Source organism: Jaculus jaculus, chromosome 16, assembly GCF_020740685.1.
Source record: "Jaculus jaculus isolate mJacJac1 chromosome 16, mJacJac1.mat.Y.cur, whole genome shotgun sequence".
In the NCBI taxonomy this organism is placed as follows: Eukaryota; Metazoa; Chordata; class Mammalia; order Rodentia; family Dipodidae; genus Jaculus; species Jaculus jaculus.
Genome location: NC_059117.1, coordinates 36,591,333 through 36,617,393, shown reverse-complemented (window position 1 = coordinate 36,617,393; position 26,061 = coordinate 36,591,333). Strand labels below are relative to the sequence as shown.

The 26,061-nt window shown below is 41.2% G+C and overlaps 1 protein-coding gene across 1 annotated transcript in view; it reads right to left on the bottom strand.

The window, feature by feature from the left end:
• The window catches only part of Stk31 (serine/threonine kinase 31), a 107,111-nt gene that overhangs the window by 51,756 nt on the left and 29,294 nt on the right, over positions 1 to 26,061 (bottom strand). Inside the window, exons 9-11 of the mRNA XM_045135938.1 lie at positions 23,545 to 23,660; positions 17,544 to 17,703; positions 12,770 to 12,892 (exon numbers count right to left, since the gene is read on the bottom strand). Coding sequence (XP_044991873.1) covers positions 12,770 to 12,892; positions 17,544 to 17,703; positions 23,545 to 23,660 — 399 coding nt within the window. The remainder of the gene's footprint in view (positions 1 to 12,769; positions 12,893 to 17,543; positions 17,704 to 23,544; positions 23,661 to 26,061) is intronic.

The window sequence follows — 26,061 nt, the reverse complement described above, 5'->3', positions numbered from 1 at the left end:
GTCCCTGATGCCCCCAAAACATTATAGGCCATTGCTGAGGCCCTTGGTTTCCCACTGGGAATAGATGGTAAGACCCTACTGCTGAAGACTCAACATACTTGAGCTGAAAGACCACTGAGAAATCCTGCTGGAAATGAGCTGATAACCTCCTCCATGTAGACAAGCTGACAGAAAGCTAGAAGAAGCCATTCTGTATGCAGTTCAATGGGAGAAAGAGAAATCACCAGTGAAGATACTCAACAGTGGACACTGCAAGCCTTATGTTTGGCCAGCCACACCAAATGAACCAATGGGTACAATAGTGGCACGTCTGCCATGGTGAAAACTAACTGCCCTCTAACTGGATTGGAGGCCGGCTCCATGGGAGGGAATACATTCCTGATACTAAAAACTTAAAACAGGGCTAGTCATGAGCCCTATGGGTGTAACATCTGCTGCTGTCTGACTAAATGTATATACTATACTTATCAAACTGCCCAGTAAGCACTTCTCTTAATGTTCATACTCTTATATTAATGGTACTCTCACTTTTGGTAGAGAATCTTCTCTTTTCAGATGGCAGTGACCTTGGAATGATTCAGAAGGCATCATGGTGCAGAGAAAAATGACAAAGGAATGCTGAGCACTGAAACATCTCTATCACACACACCTTCCAAGGCTCAGGGTCCTTTGTGGAAGAGGTGGCAGAGAGAACGAAAGGAAGGGTAGGACTCCTTACAACATGCTCCCCCCAGACACAAAATGGCCTGGATATCCATGAACTCACAGTGCCAGATACGACCTACACAAGACCATCATAAGAGGAGGAAAAGATCATGACATCATAATAAAAGAGACTGAGATGGGGAGGGGATATGATGGAGAATGGCGTTTCAAAGGGGAAAGTGGGGGGAGGGTATTACCATGGGATATTTTTTATAATCATGGAAGTTGTTAATAAAAATTTGAAAAAAAAAAAAAAAGAATTCAGGACACAAATAGAAGGGAGAAGAATTTCAACCCAGAGGTTTAGTAGGTGTTTTCAATGAAATCATAGAAGAAAAATTTCCACAAATTGGGAAAGAAATGCCAATGCATATACAAGCAGCTTTTAGAACACCAAACAGACAAAATCTGGAAAGAACCTCTCCTTGCCATGTTATAGTACTATACACACAAACCAAAGAAAAATATACTAAAAGCAGTTAGAGAGGAAAAGAAAATCACCTACAAAGGCAAGTCCGTCAGAATAACTGCAGATTCTCAACACAAACTTTAAAAGCCAGAAAGGGGGGGCTGGAGAGATGGCTTAGCGGTTAAGTGCTTGCCTGTGAAGCCTAAGGACCCTGGTTCGAGGCTCGATTCCCCAGGTCCCACGTTAGCCAGATGCACAAGGGGGCGCACGCGTCTGGAGTTCATTTGCAGAGGCTGGAAGCCCTAGCGCGCCCATTCTCTCTCTCTCCCTCTATCTGTCTTTCTCTCTGTGTCTGTCGCTCTCAAATAAATAAATTAATTAATTAATTAATTAAAATAATATAAAAAAAAAGCCAGAAGGGCTTGGAATGATGTATTCCAAGTTCTGAAAGATAACAACTGTCAACCAAGATTACTTTATCCTACAAAGCTATCTATCCAAATTGATGGAAAAATAAAGATATTCCACAATAAAAACAGGCTAAAGGAATTTATCACAACTAAACCAGCTCTACAGAAAATACTTCAAGAATTCTTTGTGGTGAAGAGAAAACAAAATACACACAAGAGGAAATAGGAAAAAATAACCACACTCAAATACTAGTTAAAACAAAAGAATGAAGGGAAAACAAGAAACACTACAAAGTATGAAAAATGGCAAGAATAAATACATACCTTTCAACAATAACTCTTAATATCAATGGTCTCAATTCACCAACCAAGACACGGCCTTACAGACTGGATTAAAAGGCAAGTATGCAGAAAAAGGGGAACCCTTCTACATTGTTGGTGGTAATGTAATCTGGTACAGCCATTGTAGCAATCAGTGTGGAGGTTCTTGAGACAGCTAAAAATAGATTTGCCATATGATCCAACTATGGCACTCCTAGGCATATGACTCTTCTCATTACCTTAGATATACTTGCTCAACCATGTTTATTTCTGCTCTATCCACAATAGCTAGGAAATGAACCACCCTAGATGCCATCCACAGATGAAAGAATAAACAGATGGTACATTTACACAATAGAGTTTTGTTCAGCAGTAAAGAAAAATGAAATTATGAAACTTGCAGGGAAATAGATGGATCTGGAAAGGATTATACTAAGTGAAGTAATCCAGGCCCAGAAATCTAAATGTCACAAGTTCTCACTCATTTGTGGATCCTAGCTACAAATGTTTAGACTTGTGTGAGAGCTGAAACCAAAAATCAGTAGCAGAGGCCAATAAGCTAAAAAATGCTATGAGGGGGCTGGAGAGATGGCTTAGCGGTTAAGTGCTTGCCTGTGAAGCCTAAGGACCCCGGTTCGAGGCTCGGTTCCCCAGGTCCCACGTTAGCCAGATGCACAAGGGGGCGCACGCGTCTGGAGTTCGTTTGCAGTGGCTGGAAGCCCTGGCTCGCCCATTCTCTCTCTCTCCCTCTATCTGTCTTTCTCTCTGTCACTCTCAAATAAATAAATAAAAAATTTAAAAAAAAAATGCTATGAGGGAGGGGAGGAGAGGGAAGGACTTAAGGGGGATGGTATTGTATATATGTAAGTAGAAGAGATTACAGGAAGGGGAAAAGCCTAAGTGAGGCCAGGGGAAGAGATTGTGTAAAAGAAGGGTTGGGGGAAGGTTCAATCAAAATTCAAGATATTCTGAATAAGACATACGAAAACATACTTTTTTTTTTTTTTTTTTTTTTGGTTTTTCAAGGTAGGGTCTCACTCTGGTCCAGGCTGACCTGGAATTAACTCTGTAGTCTCAGGGTGGCCTCGAACTCATGGCGATCCTCCTACCTCTGCCTCCCGAGTGCTGGGATTAAAGGCGTGCACCACCACGCCCAGCTGAAAACCTACTTTTTTGAATGGCACATCCAGAAGGCATAGACTGTTACTAGAAATTTTTCAGTGCTACAGGTGGGATCTCTTCCAGTGAGATGTTGGCCAAGGATGTCCCTGTTCTATCAAGCCAGTTGCTTCAGGATGGTGGGGCACATGGTAAGACCATTATCATGAGCCCACTGCCATATTTCCTTGGCAGTGAAGTGAGTTCCTTGGTCAGAAGCAATGCTATGTGGAAAGCCATGATGGTGGATAAAGCATTCTGCAAGCCCGCAATGGTAGTTTTGGCAGAAGCACTACATGCAGGAAAGGCAAATGCATACCCAGAATAAGTGTCTAGTCCAATAAGGACAAAACTCTGCCCTTTCCATGATGCAAGTGGTCCAAAACAGTCAACCTGCCACCAGGTTGCTGGCTGGTCACCCAGAGGAATACTACCATATTGGGGGTTCAGAGTTGGTCTCTGCTGTTGGCAAATTTGGCATTCAGCAGTAGCCGTGCATCTCTGCCAGCATGGCCACTTTGTTCATGGGCCCATTTGGGTAATGACAGGGGTGGCTGAGGAAAGAAGCTGACCACTATCCACAGAACAGGTCAGCTTATTACTTGATTATAAAAGTCATCCTCTGATGAGGTCACCTTCTGATGAGCATTAACACGGGACACAAGTATCTTTATATCCTTTGCCCAAAGAGTTCTATCCACGTACAACTGCCCCAAATGTCCTTCTCACCAACTGTGCTCCTTCCAAGTCCCAGACCATCCAGCCAAACCATTGGCCAAAGCCCATGAATCTGTGTGCAACTGCACATCTGGACATTTTTCCCTTCTAAGCAAAATGCACAACCAGGTGCACTGCCAGAAGTTCTGCCCATTGTGAAGACTTCCCTTCACCACAGTCCTTCAGAGTTGTCCCAGAAAGAGGCTATTATGCTGTAGCTGTCCACTTCTGGGAGGAACCCACATAATGTAAACCATGCCCTAGTCCTCTCCTCCTCAGTCAACTGTTCATAGAGCACACCTCATGATGACATAGGTGCATGCTTGGGAACAGAAGGCATTATACAGGAGTAGCAACAATAGACATTTGGGCACCTTCCTCATGTAACTTACTCATACCTTCAGGATCTGCTCCAGCTGATCCCGTATATACAACTTCCACTTAATGATGGACTGCTGCTGTGCTGTGTGCAGGTTCAACCAGGGCCTGGTGGGTCAGATAACACCCAGCTCATAAAGGGCAGCTCAGGTCGCACAGCCCTTCATAGCCCATTGTCAAAAGTTCAGTTTCCACTAAGGCCAATGGAAGACCAAGAGCTGTCTCTCAAAGGGAGACTAACTGTCTGCAGATGATGACAAGGCCTTGCTCCAAAATCCTAAGGGCCTCTGCTGTGATTCACCTATGGGGGCCTGCCAAAGGCTCCAAACAGCATCTCTATCTGCCACTGATACCTCAAGTACCATCGGATCTGCTGGATCATACCGCCCCAGGGGCAGAGCAGCCTGCACAGCAGCCTGGACCTGTTGAAGAGCCTTCTCTTGTTCTGGGACCCACTGAAAACTAGTAGCTTTCTGAGTCACTTGGTATACAGGACCGAGTTAAGACACCAAGTGAAGAATGTGCTGTCTCCAAAATCCAAATAGGCCCACTAGACATTGTGCTCCTTTCTTGGTGGTAGGAGGGGCCAAATTAAACAACTAATCCTTCACCTTAGAAGGAATATCTCTGCATGCCCCACACCACTGAACTAGAAATTTCATTGAGGTAGAAGGTCCTTGAATTTTGGATGGATTTATTTCCCATCCCCTAATGCACATATGCTGCACCAGCAAGTTCAAAGTGGTTGCCACCTCCTGCTCACTTGATCCAATCAGCATTATGTCACCAATATAATGGACCAACATAACACCCTGGGGAAGGGACAGGCCATCAAGATCCCTGCAAACTCAAGGTTATTATTAACTCTCAAGCCCTGTGTCATAGGATTCACTATTTTCCCGGGTGGTAGGAGCCTCAATGGCTTCCATTTGGCCTTCCCAATCATAATAGCCCTCACTCCACAAGTCAGGGAACCAATGTAGGAGTTCTGCCAACTCCTAATTATATCCCCCAATTATGCATTCTGGGACTGGAAAAATAACCACCAAGTGAGTTCGGAGACCCACTGTCAGTCTAACATTCCACTGATCACCTGACCTCCATAAGCATGTACTTAAACTGGAGGGCCAATGTGCTGTTTGGGGTCCCCTGGAATCAATGTCAATTCAAAGCCAATGTCCAATAGGCCCTGGAAGGACTGATTATTTCTTTTCCCCCAGTGTAGTTACCCTAGCAAAAGGCTGCAGATCCCTCTGAGGAAGGATAGGTGTAAGCTTAATACTTAAACTTTTGGGGGCTGTAGGAAGGTCCTTCTTTGAGGGGACCCAGCCACCCCTTCAATCAAGGGGCTCAGGATCTGTAAACTGGCTCAAATCCAGAAACTGATTAAGAGGTCTTGATTCTCTGTTGCTATAATTCCAAGTGGCTTTTGCTCTGGAACTTTTCTGCTTATACAGATCAAGAAGGAACTCAGTAGGCTTATCTATTTGACTTCTGGGAACACCATGACTAATCAGCCAATTCCAAAGGTCCATACAAGTCATACCTTTATGTGCATACTTTTGCCGATGCTGTCTATTGCGAAAACATGTTCACCCCACCTTTAGCGATTCAGCGCTGCCACTTGGCCCTTGTTAACTTGAGATCCAGTTATACCCACTGCATCGAAATCACCTAATGCAGCAACTGCAGCTCCCACTGTGAGGTCTTCTTTACATAAGGGACCAATGATAGGGAACTTTAAGTATGCTGGTGCTCCCCTCACAAATCTGTTTCTTATAGTCTTAGTGAAGGGCACATCTTCTGGATGCTCCCATTGTGGGGGCAAAGATGAATTTACATGGCAAATCCACTGCAGCATTCCAAGTTCTCTGAGCTTTTTAATCCCTTCATCAACATTAAGCCAAGGTATACCAGGCAGCTCAACTTCATTCAAGCAGGCCATCTTTGGATCCATACTTCAGCCAACCAATCAAATAAACTCTTGACACCCCTTTCCAACTGCACGAGCTGCAGTGTTAAATCTAAAATCTCTGCTCAATGGGCCCATTTCAGTAAATTCAGCCTGATCTAATCTTATATTTCTTCCTCCATCATCCCACGCCCTTAAAATCCATTCCCACACATATTTCCCATGCTTCTACCTGTGCAAGTTATAAAAACTCTGAAGTTCTTTAGGGGTGCCCCCCACCTCCTCTTGTGTCCCACTTTCTATATCACCATTAGGGCCTGCCTAGCCTTCGTCTGGTTATAGGCCTAGAAGCAAAGGTGGGTTGGAACTGAGAAGTAATAGCCCCTCCTGTTGATTCCTCAGACAAAGAGGGATTAATTCCCTTGGCAATGGTGGGGAGGGTAATATTTCAGGTCGTGGAGGTGGGTATACAACTGCTGCTAGCTTCATCCAAAACAACATCTTCAGAATCTGACACTTCGATGTCCCTAGGTTCTTGAGTGTCTTCCCACACATCACCATCCCAAGTCACAGTATCCCACTCTTTTCCAATCAGTGCCCTCACTTTGACTTCTGGTAGCTGGTGAGGCTGAGGGTTGAGTTTACATTGCAAGTTAGCCAATCTCACAATGAGAGCTTGGGTTTGGTTTTCTGTTAACCTGTTCTGGCTAGAGAGGAGACTCTCCTCCAGGGCACCCTTAGAAACCTTGAGATCATGTACATGGGTCTTAAGCTTGGAAATTTCCTTTTTGGGCTCCTGCTGTTCCCTCACTAGTTTGTCCAGAGATGCTAAAAGCAACCAACCAGTCTCATAATTTGTCTTACTTTTCCACATTTTTTTTTTTGTTTTTTCAAGGGAGGGTCTCACTCTAGCCCAGGCTGACCTGGAATTCACTATTTAGTCTCAGGCTGGCCTTGAACTCACAGTGACCCTCCTACCTCTGCCTCCCTCCCAAGTGCTGGGATTAAAGGCGTGCACCACCACACCTGGTTTCACTGAGTTCTGTAAATAGTGCACACCATGGATTATTAGTGCCCTCCTTATTTCCAGTAAAAGTGCTCTCCTTATCACCAATAGGGCCTTTAGTAATACTGAAGTTGGAAAGCTGACCCCAGATGGCACCAAGCCCACTAGAGAAATCCATCTTTACAATTTTGTTTCTCTAGAACCACTTCTGGTACCAAAATCTGTATTATTCAGGTTCTCTGGAGGAACAGAACTTCTAGAATGAATTATTTTAAAAGGGGAATGTATTAGATTATCTTACAGTATTCCAATAGCAGTTGCCGGCCTGAGAATCAAGGAACCTGTTAGCTGCTCAGTCCACATGGCCAGATGATTCAACAGTCCTGATCCAACACTGAAGGCCTGGACGTTTCTGAGGAGCCGCTGGGTTTACTGCTCTATCCTTTAAATACATTTTCACTGTATCACCTACAGGTATTTTTTCTACAGTACCAACGTCATCAATACTACTATTCATAATCATTTCAATTCAGAACAATTTGTCATTTCACCATCAGCCAATAAATGAGTAATATTGAGCCTCATTGTCTATGTCAAAAAGCCAGGCGTGGTAGCATACGCCTTTAATCCCAGTTCTCGGGAGACAGAGGTAGGAGGATCTCCATGAGTTCAAGGCCACCCTGAGACTACAAAGTGAATTCTAGGTCAGCCTGGGCTAGAATGAAACCCTACCTCAAAAAATCCAAAAAAAAAAATTACTTCAGTATTTAGTTCTAGTTTATTTATGGATTCTAAAGGTATTGCTTTTTGTGTATGTAAACACATCAGACATCACTTTTTCTTCCTTAGCATATGGAATCCTTCACCTTGTTCACTATCACTGCTGAATATAATCGCAGACTATGCCAGGCAAACACAGTATGTCTTTGGGTCACTATGATGGTTTGAACATGTGGCCCCACAGACTCAGGCATTTTTCACTAAGATTAAGCTTGCAACTTCAGTCTTCAGCAGCCTGCTGGAGGATGCGTCACTAAGAATGGACCTTAAGTCCAGTCCTAAGGTATACTTAGAGCAATTTGAGCTTTGGCTGTTGGTGTTTGCTGGTTGCTGGTGCTTGCCAGTGTGTTGGTTTTTCTCTCTGCTGCTGAATCATCTATGGAAATGAGACAGCCTTTGATGGAACGTTTCATGGACTCTACAAGCCTAAAAATCCACCCTTTTCTCCCATAAGCTGCTTCTGGCTGGTTGTTTGTCCAGAAACGTGAAGGTAACTGCGGCAGTTACTGTGTTCTAAGCACTGATATAAGGACATATGGCACTCTTTGTCATGAACTCCTACTGAAAACCTTCCATGCCCATGCCTCTGTTCACTACTGATAACTCATTCTTTTTATTTATTCTTCATTGACCTAAGTAAACGACATGGCTAAATTAATAAAGTCACATTAAAAGTGATGTGACACACAACCAACATTTTTTATGAGAATGCTGGCTAAAAGAGAAAAGTTGCAAGAACAAAATCTGACACTAGTTCAAAATTTTTGTGAAACAAACAGAAGAGTTCCATGGCAACCCATGCCCTTGTGTCAGCACAATACTACTAAGAGATTTTCTTCAGTAAAGCAACAAGGATGAAAGCATTTGACTCTCACAAGAAGTTGACACTGATGCCCACCTTCTACATTAACACCTCCCAGCACAGATGCTCTGCTGTTGGCACTTTCAATTCCTGTAGGGGCTGTCTCAACAGCAACAGTCAATATCTTTCTGTGGTAATAATGCCAAAATGGTCATGTTTAATCACCATATGGACTTGTTCTGGTGTTAAGATTTTTCTGTCAACAATGACTTTAACAAACTCATTGATGAGTTGCTCTGTAACAGATGCTCTATTGCTGAAATTCTTTAAAAATTAATGCTATACCTTTTCTTAAATTCTTGCAAAGAGCCTATTTAATTTTAATGGCTTCTTTCAATTTTTGTTTTTTTTTTAATTTTTTTTTGAGAGCGACAGACACAGAGAGAAAGAGAGAGACAGAGAGAGAGAGAGAGAGGGAGGGAGGGAGGGAGGAAGGGAGAGAATGGGCGCAGCAGGGCCTCCAGCCTCTACAAACGAACTCCAGACACGTGCACCCCCTTGTGCATCTGGCTAACGTGGGACCTGGGGAACCGAGCCTTGAACCGGGGTCCTTAGGCTTCACAGGCAAGTGCTTAACCACTAAGCCTTCTCTCCAGCCCCTTCTTTCAATTTTTAATTCATTCTTTTCTTATTTCATGATCAATGTACTACTACATGGCATGAAACCATTTCTATGCTGAAGGACTGACTCCTAAGTATACAGTCAGAATCAATATATTTAGCTTTATGTACAGTTCTATTTTTCACTAACTTCTACTTATCTCTTTTGTACAGAATAACATTCTATCCTTCTGTTTCTTCAGGTCACATATGGTGGTCATTCTAAACCTACACTCTTTACACTGCTGTGAATCAGTAGCTTGACTTTCAGTACTTTAAAACATAGATGCTTCCCCTTGTACTTATCAATTTACTATTACCCACAGCAGTGTCTGCAGACTTCTTTTCTGGCATTTTCAACTATAGCTTTAGACCACAGCATAGAAGACAAACCAAGTGAGTGATGAATGCATGCAGGAGTTGGCCATTCTTGAGGCATTGTGAAAATCTACCACAAGCACACAAGTTTACATATGTAACATTTTATAACCTTCATGGTATACATGAATAGGGGAATCTGGGTGTTTACACAAAAATATCTATTTATATAAATATATCTAAATAAATTTATATAAATATAAAAATAAATAAATAATAATAAATAAATTTATATAAATATATCTAAATAACTATTATATCTGGGTGTTACACAAAAATATGCATTGTATGACTGGAGAGATGGCTTAGTGGTTAAGCGCTTGCCTGTGAAGCCTAAGGACCCCAGTTAGAGGCCCGATTCCCCAGGACCCACGTTAGCCAGATGCACAAGGGGGCACATGTGCCTGGAGTTTGTTTGCAGTGGCTGGAGGTCCTGCGCCCATTCTCTCTCTCTTTCTCTCTCTCTCTCTCTGCCTCTTTCTCTGTCGCTCTCAAATAAGTAAATAAATAAAAATTTAAAAAGTTTTTAAATATGTATTGTAGCTGCAGGGATCTAGGAGACTTTTATTCCTTGGGGACACTAAATAATTTGTTAATTATATGTCTACATTTTGACTGTGATCTGTACATGTAGTAGAAATTTCCATTACAGACATCATGTCCGTACTCAAACTTTTCAAATTTTAGAGTACTGCAACTTTTGGATTTTCAGCTTAGGAATGCTCAACTTATATTAAACTTTAAAAGGAAAGCATTTAAAGTGATCTTGGTTGCATAGCCTCAACGCATGTTGAAGAAATAACCTTTTCAGGGTTGCACTATGGAAAGATAAATTCTTACTATCCTTTATATATAAAACTTCCTTCTCCATTCTGGAATAACTTGTATTACTTACGTAATTGCATTTAAGCAAACGATTCCTGAACCATAAATATCATCAAAACTAAATCTTTATCCAGGGAAATAAAAACAAATTTTATAAAGTTTCCCTTTAATATCTTCTCCAAATATCATCAAGCTCATTTTCCTTGCAGTCCAAAACAAGCAACATACCAACTACTGTTCAAATGAGCACTAAAGATATTGACCAAAGGAATATAACTTTTCAGAAACATAAGTTAAAAGAACATGTACAACACTAAGTGGAATGACTTAACCTTGTCAAGCTCATTTGCCAAAATCAAAGGTAATGCTGAACTGGTAGGACATAGCTAAAGACAAAATTCTGCCACATCATCACATCAGTGTATTTCATCTCTATCAATGATTCAACCCTTACAAATGTCCCCACTTAATTTCCTGCTGGAAAGCAATAGTCTACAGGACTCCTCATACCTGCTACTGCTCTTGTCTGCAGTTTTACCAATAAATGCTGCCTGCATTTTTGAAGTATATACAACACATATACATTTAAATAACAAACATGTTAATATAACTTTTAATACATTTAAATAATAAACATGTTAATATAACTTTTAATCCCATTAAAAACTACAAAACTTAGCCTGCAAAGTCACTAAGAAATCCTGCTGGAACTGAGATGAAAACCAACTCTGTGTAAACCAGCTGACAGAAAGCTGGAAAAAGCTACACTGCCTATAATTCCATGGAAGGGACAGAAATCACCAGCAGAGATACTCAACAATGGACACTGCAGGCTTTAACTCTCGCCAGCCAGGCCAAATGAGCCAGCGGGTGCAATAGTGGCATGTTTGTTATGGGCGAAAACAGCTGCTCTCTAATTGGACCAGAGGCCTGCTCCATGGGAGGGAATACATGCCTGATACAGAAAACCTACAACAGGGGTAGTCTTGAGCCCTAGGGGTGTAACATCTGCTGCTGTTGGCTAAATGTATATACTATGCTCACCAAATTGCCCAGTAAGCCCTTCTCTTAATATATATTAATGCTACTATATATTAATGCTACTCTCACTTTTTCACTAGTGAACTTTCTCTTTTCAGATGGCAGTGACCTTGGGATGACTCAGAAGGCACCACTGTGCAGAGAAAAAGTGACAGAGGAATGCTCAGCACTGAAACATCCCTATCACACACACCTTTCAAGGCTCACGGTGCACTGCAGAAGAGGTGACAGAAAGAATCAGAGCTGAAGGAAGGGTAGGCGTGCTTACAAGGTGCTCCTCTAGACACAAAATGGCCTGGATATCTATGACCTCATAATGTCTGACACTACCTACACAAGACCATCATAACAGAAGGAAAGATGATGACATCAAAAGAAAAGAGAGACTGACTGAGATGGGGAAGAGGTATGATGGAGAGTGGAGTTGCAAAGGGGAAAGTGGGGGGATGAAGGGAATTACCATGGGTTATTGTCTATAATTATGTAAGTTGTTAATAAAAAAAAATAAATTAGCCAGGTGTGGTGGCACATGCCTTTAATCCCAGTACTTGGGAGACAGAGGTAGAAGGATCACCATGAGTTTGAGGCCACCCTGAGACTACAGAGAATTCCAGGTCAGCCTGAGCTAAAGTGAGACCCTACCTCAAAAAATGAATATTAATTAACTAATTTTTTTAATTTTTTATTTATTTATTTGAGAGCGACAGACACAGAGAGAAAGACAGATAGAGGGAGAGAGAGAATGGGCACGCCAGGGCTTCCAGCCGCTGCAAACGAACTCCAGACGCGTGCGCCCCCTTGTGCATCTGGCTAACGTAGGACCTGGGGAACCGAGCCTCGAACCGGGGTCCTTAGGCTTCACAGGCAAGCGCTTAACCGCTAAGCCATCTCTCCAGCCCCAAACTAACTAATTTAAAAACTACAATTCACAGGTCAGCCTGGACTAAAGCAAGAGCATACCTTAAAAAAAAAAAAACAAAAAAAACAAATCAAGCCAGGCATGGTGCACACCTTTAATCCAAGTACTTGGGAGGGGAGGTAGGTATATAGAAGGATCGCCAGGAGTTCAAGGCCACTCTAGAGACTACATACTGAATTCTAGGTCAGCCTGGGCTACAGTGAAACCCTACCTCGAAAAAGCAATTAAAAAAAAAAAACTACAATTAAGCAACTAAAATGTTTTACAATTATCATTAAAATCTCAAGATAAATATTTATTAATATTTAAAGAATAAACTTAGTATATTTAATAGTCTTTAATCCAAACCTGCAATGTCTTTAAGCGTTCATTAAGTGGCAACTCATCTACTTCCAAAATAAAAGCTTCTACTGCCACAAATAGCTTCTGTTGTACTTCATTTCTTTTGGCAATCAAAATATGCCCTTCATCCTAGAAAAAGGAAAACAGAATAACTACCATTAACACATCAGATACTCTCATACACTTAGTCATATGGACAGAAGTGATTTCTATAATTTAACATCACATTTTCCAACCATACTAGCATTTATGACCGCTATATAGACCATCAAAATGACCATTTCTTCTCCTTAATTAAAAATAAAACATTTAGGGACTGGAGAGATGGCTTAACAGGTAAGGCGTTTGCTTGCAAAGCCGAAGGATCCTGGCTTGACTCTCCAGGACCCACATAATCCAGATGTGTAAGGAGGCGAACGCATCTGGAGTTCATCTACAGTGGCTGGAGGTCCTGGTGTGCCCATTCTCTCTCTCCCTCTCTGCCTCTTTCTCTCTCTCAAATAAATAAAAATATATTTTAAAAAATTAAAACATTTAGCCGGGCATGGTGGCACATACCTTTATTCCCAGCATTCGGGGGAGGCAGAGATAGGAGGATTGTGGACCCCTCCTGGGAGGAAGGTCTTTCATGGGATTTAAATATTGTGGTTGATCAAGTTCAGCCCCCAGAACTTGGTGCCAGAGCTAACCTATTCCTGTGACAGCCCTTGCCATAACCAGCTGGCCCTCTTGTTCACCTGAGGTGGAAGACAGCCCACCACTGTAAGGTTATAAATATCTTTGCAAGAGGAGGGCAGTCTCTCTCTACACCCCTCCCTTCCCTGATCACTTGGGAACTTCCAGCTATGTGTGAATTTTTCCCTTGGCTCCCCCATGGCCCACCCCCACTTGCGAGGTCTCCCCAGCCATTACTCTCTGCATGGTTTCTTTATCCCCTCCAGCTTCCCATGTGGCTGGAACTCCTTGAACTTTCTTTTCTCTTTCTTTCCATGCTTTTTTCCAGGCCCTCCACATGGCATCTTATAGCCACATGGGTGCCTTTTCTTGGCTCTACTTCCCTTAATAAAGTAATTTAATAATTATTCTTCTCAGGTTTCTTTTGTATTCAATGTTTGACTAAAATTAGAAACACACCTAGGGTTTGGGGTACATGGACTTTTCTGGGCCCTTAGCACCTCATTACAAAATAAAAATATTTTTTAAAACATTTGAGCTCAACAGTCCTTCCTACTAATCTTTTTTTTATTATTTCTACAACAATGAACTTTTTCTTTGAAAAAATTACACAAATTTCTATTATTTATTACCTACGGTTCTCTTGTTCCTATCCCATTCTCAACTTATTCATCTTTCAAGAGTTATTTAAAATCCACCAGAAGAGCTGGAGGGATGGCTTAGCAGTTAAGGAGTTTGCCTGCAAAGCCAAAGGACCCAGGTTCAATTCCCCAGGACCCACATTAGCCAGATGCACAAGGGAGCACACATGTCTGGAGTGAGTTTGTAGTGGCTGGAGGCCTTGGCATGCCTATTCTCTCTCTCTCTCTTCCCTGTTAAATAAAATCCACCGGGAGAAAACCTCCCATTCACCCAAAAGATTATTTGGAAGTATGTAAATATATTTAAGAATTCTAGGCATTATCTCTTATTGTAGCATTTGCCATACTATATTAAAATCATCTATAAATATATCCATCCTAAACCCAAGAAAGAGAAAAAAAAACATGTCTTTAAATTTTTTGTTTCCCCATTATCTATAAAATATGGCTCATGTACTTCAAAAGCTTGAGTTTATTGCTATTTTTCTTAATCATGTAATTTTATAATGATAATGTAAAAAAGAATCTCAAGTTCCCTTTTTGCAAAGAAAATGGCAATCGCCAAGTTAAGAAAATATGCAAAATCATAAATCAAAGTAGTAAATCAAAGACTTATATTGCCAGACATGGCAGTGCACACCTTTAATATCAGCACTCGGGAGGCAGAGATAGAGGATTGCTGTTGAGTTTATTTGATAATTTACTCTTCAGTTTATCAGATGCATTTTAATTCCTAAAATATCAGGAATGGTAGAAATAAGAATTTAATTTCAAAGAAAAGGATCTGTACTACAAAAATACCAAGTCCTGGTCTGGAGGTATAACTGACTGGTAGGTACATCACTTGCCAGACATTTGACCTCAATCCTCAGCACCACAAGAAAATAACAAAAGCCGGGCGTGGTGGCGCACACCTTTAATCCCAGCACTCAGTAAGCAGAGGTAGGAGGATCACAGTGAGTTCAAGGCCACACTGAGGCTACATAGTAAATTCCAGGTCAGCCTGGGCTAGAGTGAGACACTACATTGAGCCAAAAAAAAAAAAAAAAGAAAAAAGAAAAAGAAAATAACAAAAACAAGAGTATAAAAATTAGCAAGTCCCAAAGCTATGTAAAGCCCTCCCCCTCTCTGCCCTGAGCTACATTCTAATATGCAAACCATATAAACAAGACCAAGCTATAAAAAGTAGTTCTTTTTCAATTTTCCATCTTATTATATGAAAACATATTAATAAATATTTAAATATTCACTGTGCAGTTTAAACGGAGAGCATACCTTTAAGTCAGTTATGCCTGAGTTTATAGTCCATACCAACATTCAGCACTAGAATTCTGACCACTTTTCTCAAACCTTGAATATTATATTTCCTCATTTGTAAAACTGGAGCAAAAATAATCACTTTACAAGTTAGTGGATATAAAAGTATATCAAGTACCTATACAACACTGCTTGTGTTTCACAGTTTCAGAAAACTAACCCTGCTGTCACCTTCTATAGTAAAGAGTGGCCTATTAAGACATACTACATAAAACTATCTACTAATCTTCTCCAAACTAGACATTACTGCCATTTGGAAAAACTTAGTGACTGTTCACATTCCTCATTCAAAGGCCATTAGGTGCTAACTAGTAAATTAAGTATGAACAGACAGTAAGATTTGTGGGGTATAAACCACTAACACGTGAGAGAGGAAAGATCCAACCACAAAAGAGAGCTCATAAGTACTACAGAAAACTACTTTTAGTTATAGGAAATATATTTTTAAGTAAAGCAAGGAGTTATGCTCAGACCAAAATAAAAAAGTAAATACTATAAGCATTAATGACAATGTCCTTGTACCTAAGCTAATAAAAAGTTCATATAAAATATTTCAGTCTTCCTACCCTGACTCCCTTCACACAAACCTTTCAACATTAGATGGATCAGAGAGTATTTTACCAGCATGCAAAGTCCAGAACTAGAACAAAAAGCATACCGTGCAACCACATGGACAAGACGCACTTTAGCAGGTTTAGAAGCTGCATTAGGTTCACAAACCTCATATAACCTCCTCAAAAACCAAGATTTCTTATAATAACTCTATAGGTTTAGCCTCGAATGTCCCTCAAGGGGCATGCCCACTTGCAAGAATCTCCACTGAGGAGGAGGAGATAGTTAGCCAAAACTATAGATGTGTGTGAAAAAGCCAGATGGAAACCTACTACTTTGTAAGCTAATTTAAGGAGTTTGAGCAGAGATACCCTGCATGAATGGCCAATGCTGTTCCCAGAAGCTATAGGTTATTAAATGAAAACCCCAGTACCAGAAATGAGATACTTTCCAATATATTGTTGGTTAGGGAAGCCCCTGAAACCAACTACTTTCTAAATTGATTCAGGGCCCACTCCACAGGAAGGATCTTATGCCTGTTACTATAAACCTAATCACAAGTCTGTGGCTGGGGAGGTCACAGGCCCTAATGGGGAAGACTACTACATTTTGCTAAATGGACCTACTGTACCCATCTAACTGCCTTCCAAATAATTACATTAAAAAAACAGTAATTACATTTATGCCAATAGATTAATGACACTTTAAGACTTAGCCAAAAGCCTGTTTTTGCAATAGGTGGTAGTTAATATAGACTAGTCAAAGTGGTGAGACTTAAGTGACCACTGAGTGCTCACCACCTCAGAGACCATCACTATCAACCCCTTCAAAGATTAGGGAACATTTCAGAAGTAGTAGTAAAAAGAATGTAAGAGCAAGAAGACGGTGAGGTGTGCTACAAAATGCTGTTTTCAGGCATGACATGACTACTACATTCATGATATCTGAACAGCTGTTGTTACCTGCGCAAACACTGCACATCAACATTCTATCAGGGATGGGAGGGCCCTCCCTGAGGAGCTACTGAGAAACCAGGGAAATAGACACTATTAAGTTGACCATGTGCCAATAAATTATCCCGCACACACCAACCATACAAGAACCCCTAATTTAACTTGGTGAGTCACACACACACACACACACACACACACACACACACACACACACACAAACCACGAACATCAAAGTAAAAGGAAGATGAGCTAGAAAGAAGAAAAGGTTCAACCAGAGGGGGAGGGGGGGACAAGAATTTAAAAATGGTCAAATAAATAAGAATCCCTATCAAGTATTTTAATGTCTAGATACAATTTGCCATTCAGAAACAAACTTGCCTATTAACATGGTTGAAATATTTTATCAGATATCCAAAGGAATACTTAATCAACTATCAAATACTCGTGCAAAAAAAAAAATATATTTTCTTCCTTATTGGTCCAGTCACCACTTACCCACCCCACTTTTATTAAAATATAAAACATTCTTACATGGCAAACTTCACTTATTTTAGGTAAGCTATCAGTACAGTATGTGAAAATCCTGCTTTCTCAAAATATATTCAAAGATAGAAATCATAAGGAAAAAAATTTTCAACCCACTTCATTATAACAAGCTTGGATCTTCTCCTGAGCCATATTGTATTCTGCCCATATTTGTTCTAATTCATCCAGAGAGACTAGAGTAGTAAAGTGCCCATCTTCTAACACTTTAATAGCATCTGAAAGGTCATTTCCAAAACGAACTCTGATGTTGATGTGCCTATTTTAAAAACAGCAAAAAGGAAAATATCAAGAAATTACAAAGCTGGTGTAAAAAAAACTCACTTAAATAGTAATGGTTTAAATGTTACTGTTTACAAAACTGGCTAGAATTAGTTACTTTTTCAAAACTTGATAGAAAATCATATTTAGCTTTATACAAACTTCTTTTTTTAAATTTTTTATTTATTTATTTGAGAGCGACAGACACAGAAAGACAGATAGAGGGAAAGAGAGAGAATGGGTGCGCCAGGGCTTCCAGCCTCTGCAAATGAACTCCAGATGCATGTGCCCCCTTGTGCATCTGGCTACCGTGGGACCTGGGGAACTGAGCCTCGAACCAGGGTCCTTAGGCTTCACAGGCAAGCGCTTAACCACTAAGCCATCTCTCCAGCCCTATACAAACTTCTTAAAACATATCTTTATTTACTTGCAGGCAGAGATAGACAGGGATAGAAGGGTGTGCCAGTGCCTCCTGCCACTGCAAAGAAACTCCAGATGCATGTGCCACTTTGTGTACCTGGCTTTACATGAATACTGGGGATTCAAACCTTGGTCACCAGGCTTTACAAACAAGTACCTTTAACCAGTGAGCCACCTTTCTATCCCCAAATGAATTTTTAATACAAAATTTGTGGGGAAAAAATATTTTTATAATTCTTTTTCAAGGTAGGGTCTCAGGCTAGTCCAGACTGGCCTGAAACTCATTGTGTAGCCCCAGGCTGCAACTGAACTCACAGTGATCCTCCTGCCTCAGCCTTCCAAGTGCTGGGATTAGAAGCATGTGATAGCACAGCAGGCAATTTTTATACAGTCATTTTTATTTTAATTTTACAGAGAACAGAACTGGCGCACCAGGGCCTCACCACTGCAATGGAACTCCAGATGCTTATGCCACCTAGTGGGCATGTGCAACTTTGCATCAGCCTCACCTTTGTGCATCTATGTGCATCTCTGGCTTATGTGGGATAAGAGTCAAACACGTGTCCTTAGGCTCTGCAAGCAAGCACCTTAACCACTAAGCCATCTCTCCAGCCCACAATCAATTTTTGAGACAGGATACTGCTATATTGCCTCAGAATTCTTTTTTTAATTATTTATTTATTTATTTGAAAGCGACAGACACAGAGAGAAAGACAGATAGAGGGAGAGAGAGAGAGAATGGGCGTGCCAGGGCTTCCAGCCTCTGCAAACGAACTCCAGACGCGTGCGCCCCCTTGTGCATCTGGCTAACGTGGGATCTGGGGAACCGAGCCTCGAACCGGGGTCCTTAGGCTTCACAGGCAAGCGCTTAACCGCTAAGCCATCTCTCCAGCCCTGCCTCAGAATTCTTGAGTTCAAGCATCCTCCTGCTTCAGCCTCCAGATCGCTAGAACTATGTGCTCCCATATCTAGCTGAAATAAATCAGTTTTTAAAAACTTCACATAGAAAGATGACTTTACACAGAAAGAGAACCATCACTGCATGATCTTACTCATCTGCAGTGCCTATCCTGGATCAGCCCAAGTTGCTGACATAACTGAATAGCATCTTGAGGCTTAAACAATAGGGAGAGTACAGCTTGGGGGAAGGGAAAGGATGAGGGGGCACACAAAAATGAACCCAAATTGAAGTGGTTCAATAGAATGCTATATCATGGACGTCAGACTAAAAGGTGGAACCATCAAGAGGACCTTAGAGGGAGCACTTGAATCATAGGGCCCTGGAGAGAGTGACATGAAACCTAACCTCAAATTTATCCTGTTTCTCTTTCTTCTCTGGCCTTTTCTTTTTTCTTTTCCTTTGGCATGGGCCTTTAATTCCCTATATCAGGATGTGTTCTACATCCACAATGAGCTGTTGATCAGAGACCTACTAGATCTCCCAAAACAAGACAGACTTCTGTCAGAGTACTTTATTACCCACCAGAGGTTAATGGTAAGACACTATTGCTGAAGACACCGAACACTGTTGGCATGGACCATGGAGAGACCTGGTTGGAATCCAGAGGAGAGCCAGTCTTCAGATAATTAGCCCATCTAGGGCTGGAAGGTGTTTCATGAGCTACCAGGGGAAAGTGGCCAACATCTGTCCAAGCAACTCAAAGACTAAGTAACTCAGAAGCAAACAACTTGATGTGATGATGCTCACACAAGTCCAACAGTGGCACATAGCCATGATGGGTAACCAAATGCTCTTGTATTGGCTAATAGAAAGCAAACCATATCTGGAACTGGGAAACAAGTCAGAATCATATCCAGATAATGATTCTGCTTTCCACTGTCAAGCTCCCACCAACCTTAGACTATACAAGTATCTAAACCCTTTTAATCCTCTCTAAATTAATAATGGTTATCCCATTTAACTGGTAATGAATTCACTCTCCATTGGAAAAGCTGCTTCTCTTTTTTTAGATGGAAACTGGACCTGAGGAGATAAACAATCTAGTACACCCCACCATGGCCCCAGCTGAAACCAGAGGAACTGGGGAAATGAGCAAGAATGCTTCACTCTCAGTTAATCTGGTATCAGCACAAGGGTGATGGAGAAAGATACTGAGGACACTAACCACCTACCAAACCAGAGATCCAGATGCTCCTAAGTGCCCATCACTGAAGTAGGCTTAAAATACTCCCAGCATGGCTCAGGGAATTTTGTGGAAGAGGAGGCAGAAAGATTATTAGAGCCACAAGTTGCGACATTTTGCACAGAGACACTGACTCTCTCCCATAACTGACTGCTGCTCCCATAATGCATGACCTGCACCCCCAATGAGGAAGGCCTCTTCAGAAAAGGGGCGGGAAAGGGGGGAAGGATGGTACCAACATGTGATATTTACATACAAAATATGTCCATATCTAATAACAAAAGTTTAAAATAGTTTCAGTGGGAAGGGAAAGGGGGAAAAAGAGAAGCCAATGATCACTATGATCAAAATATATTATGTATATGTATTAAAACTGTTAATTAAAAAAATTGTTGGGCTGGAGAGATGGCTTAGCAGTTAAACGCTTGCCTGTGAAGCCTAAGGACCCCGGTTCAAGGCTCGATTCTCCAGGACCCACATTAGCCAGATGCACAAGGGGGTGCACGTGTCTGGAATTCATTTGCAGTGGCTGGAGGCCCTGGCACGCCCATTCTCTATCTGCCTCTTTCTCTCTCTGTCTGTTGTTAAATAAATAAAAAAAATAATTGTTAATACTGTTTTTATTTGAAAAAAAAGAAACCTTCAAAAATCTTTAAAATGTAAATATAATTTTAATTTCTGTTCTATAATTAGACTATAAATTTTAGACACAGTCAATCTTGAGGAGATGAATAAAGTCCTTGTATGCTAATAAGCAAAACAGCATATTTTGAGTTTAGAAGAAAATCTAAAAACAAAGCAGAATGGCAATCTAATAATAATAAACAAACAAGTCTATTATTTTTCTCTAGATCCCAAATAGATTGTCATTATTCTAATAAGAGCATTGCCTCCAATATGATCTGAAGCATACAGTCATTTTGGTTCAAAGTCTGGCTTAGAGCTTTGCCACCTTAACTACTGGAATTTTAGTCATATATTCACAGTTAACTAGAAAGGCCTGGGGAGATAAGATGAGTCAGTCAGTAAAGTATCTGCTTCATTGTAAGCATGAGAACCTGAGTTTGATGTCTAGAACCCACATACAAAAGATATGGTGGTATAATTTGTAATGTTGGAAGGTGAAGACACGATGATTTCTGAGGCTCACTGGCCAATCAGTCTAGCCTAACTGGAAAGCTCCAGGCCAATGAGATATCCTATCTCAAAAAGTAAACCCATTCCTACACAAGGTTGTCCTCTGATTTCCACATCCATACACATATACACACAGCACATAAAGAAAAGTTAATTAATTAGCCTCTACAGGGACTATATTCCCTAACTCTTAAAAGACTTAAAAATTGCGGGCGTGGTGGCACACGCCTTTAATCCCAGCACTCGGGAGGCAGAGGTAGGAGGATTGCCATGAGTTCAAGGCCACCCTGAGATGACAGAGTTAATTCCAGGTCAGCCTGGACCAGAGTGAGACCCTACCTCAAAAAACCAAAACAAAACAAAACAAAAAGATTTAAAAATCACATGCAGGGCTGGAGAGATGTCTTAGCGATTAAGCACTTGCCTGTGAAGCCTAAGGACTCCGGTTCAAGGCTTGATTCCCCAGGACCCACATTAGCCAGATGCACAGGCAGGTGCATGCGTCTGGAGTTCGTTTGCAATGGCTGGAGGCCATAGGGTGCCCATTCTCTCTCTCTCTCTCTCTCTCTCTCTCTCTCTCTGCCTCTTTCTATCTCTGTCTGTCACTCTCAAATAAATAAATTAAAATAAACAAAAATTAAAAAACAATCACATGCAATGTGAGGGATTTCTACTGGAGAAAATAAATTTTCTACTAGAGAACAAAATCAACATGCAATATTCAGTCATGGAAACATCTTCTCAGTGTTTTAATGTATAGGTAAAAAATTAATTACTGGTTATAAGTCCAGCATGTGGCGTGAATGAGAATTAGATAGTTTACAGAACAATTTAATCAATACTTCAGAAATAAGTGACAAATTATGTCTAACCAACAATAAAGCAACTTTCTATTAAGATAAACTATACAATTCTAAATAGACATGATATGCTGAATAAACTGCATAAAATTTGGTAACCAATTCTCTTTTCTTCTGACATTGTACAAATAACATATGCTTTCTTTAGACAGAGTATAAATAAAAAAATTTAAAGCCGGGCATAGTGGCACATGCCTTTGATCCTAGCACTCAGGAGGCAGAGGTAAGAGGATTGCCGTGAGTTTGAGGACACCCTGATACTACATAGAGAATTCCAGGTCAGTCTGGACTAGAGTGAAACACTACCTCCAGAGGGGAAAGAAGGGGGAGAGGGAGGAGAAAAAGGGAGGGGGAAAAGGGAGAAAGAGAGAAAGGGAAAGAAGTTAATTTAGGGCTGGAGGAATTGCTTAGTGGTTAAGGTACTTGCCTGCAAAGCCAAAGGACCCAGGTTCGAGTTCCCAGGACCCATGTAAGTCAGATGCACAAGGTGGCGCATGCGTCTGGAGTTCATTTGCAGTGGCTAGAGGCCCTGCCATAAACATTCTCTCTCTCTTTCCCCCACTTTCTCTATTAAGTAAGTAAAAGTAAATATATATAAAAAAGAAATTTAGGGCTAGAGAGATGGCTTAGCAGTTAAGCCCTTGCCTATGAAGCCCAAGGACCCCGGTTCAAGGCTCAATTCCCCAGGACCCACGTTAGCCAGATGCACAAGGGGGCACATGTGTCTGGAGTTCATTTGCACTGGCTAGAAACCCTGGTGTGCCCATTCTCTCTCTCTCTCTCTGTCTGTCTGTCTCACTCTCGCTCTCAAATACAAATAAACAAAAAGAAATTTAGATTACTAAAACTTTCAGTTGCAGGAAACTCCTGAAAATAACCCCAAACTATATAACTAAACACAGTAGTTTCCCATCAAACTGCCACGTAGAAGGTGGTTGGGGGATATTAACTTCAATTTCACAGATGACCTTAGGCACAAGAACTCCAAATGAGAACCGAAAACTAACAAAACTTTCTATAAAATTAGCCTCAGAAATTACTGCAATCATTCTCTGAAATCATAAAGAAACCCACAAAGATTAAATTTTTCAACACAAAAATAGTGAAGATAAAATATAAACAAAGAACCAACTAACTGACGATTCTTTTAAATTATCCTTCTAAAAATATTATTTGGGTCTGGAATCACTGCTGAATGGCAAAGCAACTGCCTAGCATAACAAAATCCTGGGTTCAATAAAAACAAACAAAAAGACACATAATTATGTTTTAATGTACCTAATTTCTTTCAATAGCTTCACCTTGGCTGCCAGACTTTTCATCCTGCTACCCATGTGGGTCTTCAAAGTGCTCTCTAAATGTGTGGTCAAATCCTTGGTAGCTGCTTTCTCTTGCTGCAACAAAGAACATACACCTACTAAGAACCAAAGAGAACACCGTAATTCTGCTAGCATTCAAGTCACGTTTAGGTATACTTAAACAAAACTTTAGATGTAAAAGGATGTTAGGCTGGGGAGATGGCTCAGCATGTAAAACCACTTGCTGCACAAACATGACAATCTGAGTGCAGATCCCAAAATCCACATAAAATCAGAAGGTGCTTTAGCATTTTTGGCACAAAGCACCCAACCAAGAGCCTGTTATGGGAAGAAAAGGTTTATTTTTGGCTTACAGACTCCGAGCAAAGTTCCATGATGGCAGGGGAAAATGGCATGAACAGAGGCAGTGGCATGGCCAACATGAGGTGGACAACAGCAGCAGAACAGTGTGTCAAACACTGGCAAGAGAAAGCTGACTATAACATCCACCAGTCTGTTCCCCACAAGACTCCAGTGTCACCAGCTGGTAACCTAGCATTCAGAACACACAGGTTTATGGGGGACACCTGACTCAAACAATCACAGAAATCATAACATGAGTGTCTGTCATCCCTGTGCCCCTGTGAGGAAAGGGAAAGCAGAGACAGGAGGGACCTCAGAAGCTTGTATACTAGCTAGCTACATGTTGCAGTCAGCTTCATGTTGATGGCAGAAAACATCTGACCAAGAGCAGCTTGTAGGAGGAAAGGGTTTATTTTGGCTTACAGACTCGGGATAGGGGTGACAGAAGCTCCATGATGGCAAGGAAAAATGATGGTATGAGCAGAGGGTGGACATCATGTCTTTAGCCAACATTAGCAGGAGTGTGTGCCAAACACTGGCAAGGGGAAGCTGGCTATAACACCCATAAGCCCATCTCCAATAATATATCACCTCCAGGATGCTCCAATTCCCAAACTGCCACTAGCTGGGGACCTAGCATTCAGAACACTTAAGTTTATGGGGGAGACCTGAATCAAAGCACCACACTAGGTGAATGTACTGACAAGCAAGAGACTGTTTCAAACAAGGTAGAAGGCAAGGACCAACAATCTAGGTTGTCCTATGACCTCCACACAAGACATGGCATACACATGGGTAAAGTGCTTGTCTTGTAAACATGAGGACTAAAGTTCAATCCCCAGGACCCAAACAGAAAAACTGGGTGTTCTGGGCATGGTGGAACATACCTACAGCTACTCGAGCGGCTAAGACAGGAGCATCTCTTAAGTCCAGGACTCCTGGGCTGTAGTATACTATGCTAGTATGGTGTCTGCACTAATTTTAGCACCAAAATGATGACCTCTTGGAGGTGGAGGCCATTAAGTGGGGTGAACCAAACTTGGAATGGTAGCAGGTTTGTAATCCTATTGCTGAGGAGTTGAGACAGGCAGATCTCTGGGGCTCACTGGCCAGCCAGTCTAGCCTAATTAGGTAAGTTCCAAGTCAATAAAATTTCATCTCAAAAAAGGTCATCAGTGCCTGAGGAAACCAAGATTGTCCTTTTAGCTTACACACACACATCCATGTGCATCTGCATTTACATAGTCAAGCACACATAAACAAAGAGTTAGTGTCCAAACTAAAGTGAGCTGTTGGATATCCAGGGGATACTGAAAAAGTGGGATTCCAAGTGGAGGGAATCAGTTTAAAAAACTGTTTCCTCAGCAAGATGGCAAACATATTGTCTGGATAGTACCTGGTATTGTCCAGTTATTTTTAGTAGGACTCTTACAATGGCTATGGTTTGATGGAGTTTGATGGGGAGAAGAAATGGATACAGGGTCTGAGATTTAAACCGCAGGACTTATACATAGCAAGCGTCCAGTTTACCACTTTTACCACTTAGCAATTTTACCACCAGTCCTTGGTTATAGTTTCTTTAAAATCCTTTCCTACTAGCAATAGCTACATGCCTAAGAATATGAAATATTGGGCTCAAGAGATGGCTTAGCAGTTAAGCGCTTTCCTGTGAAGCCTAAGGACCCCAGTTCAAGGCTCGATTCCCCAGGACCCACATTAACCAGATGCACAAGGGGGCACATGCGTCTGGAGTTCATTTGCAGTGGCTGGAAGCCCCGGTGTGTCCATTCTCTCTCTCTATCTGCCTCTTTCTCTCTGTTGCTCTCAAATAAATAAATAAAAACAAACAAACAAAAAAAGAGTATGAAATATTATGAAATTTGTTTTAGAACAGTATATGAGATGCTGGGTGTGGTGGCACATGCCTTTAATCCCAGCACTCAGGAGGTAGAGATAGGAGGCTTGCTGTGAGTTTGAGACCACCCTGAGACTACATAATGAATTCCAGGTCAGCCTGGGCTAGAGCAAGACCCTACTTCGAAAAAAAAAAAAAAAAAAAAAGAATAGCCTATGAAATACAGATTTAACAAAAGACTGAAATAGGATATGAGGGTGATCCGGCTGTGGTATTTGT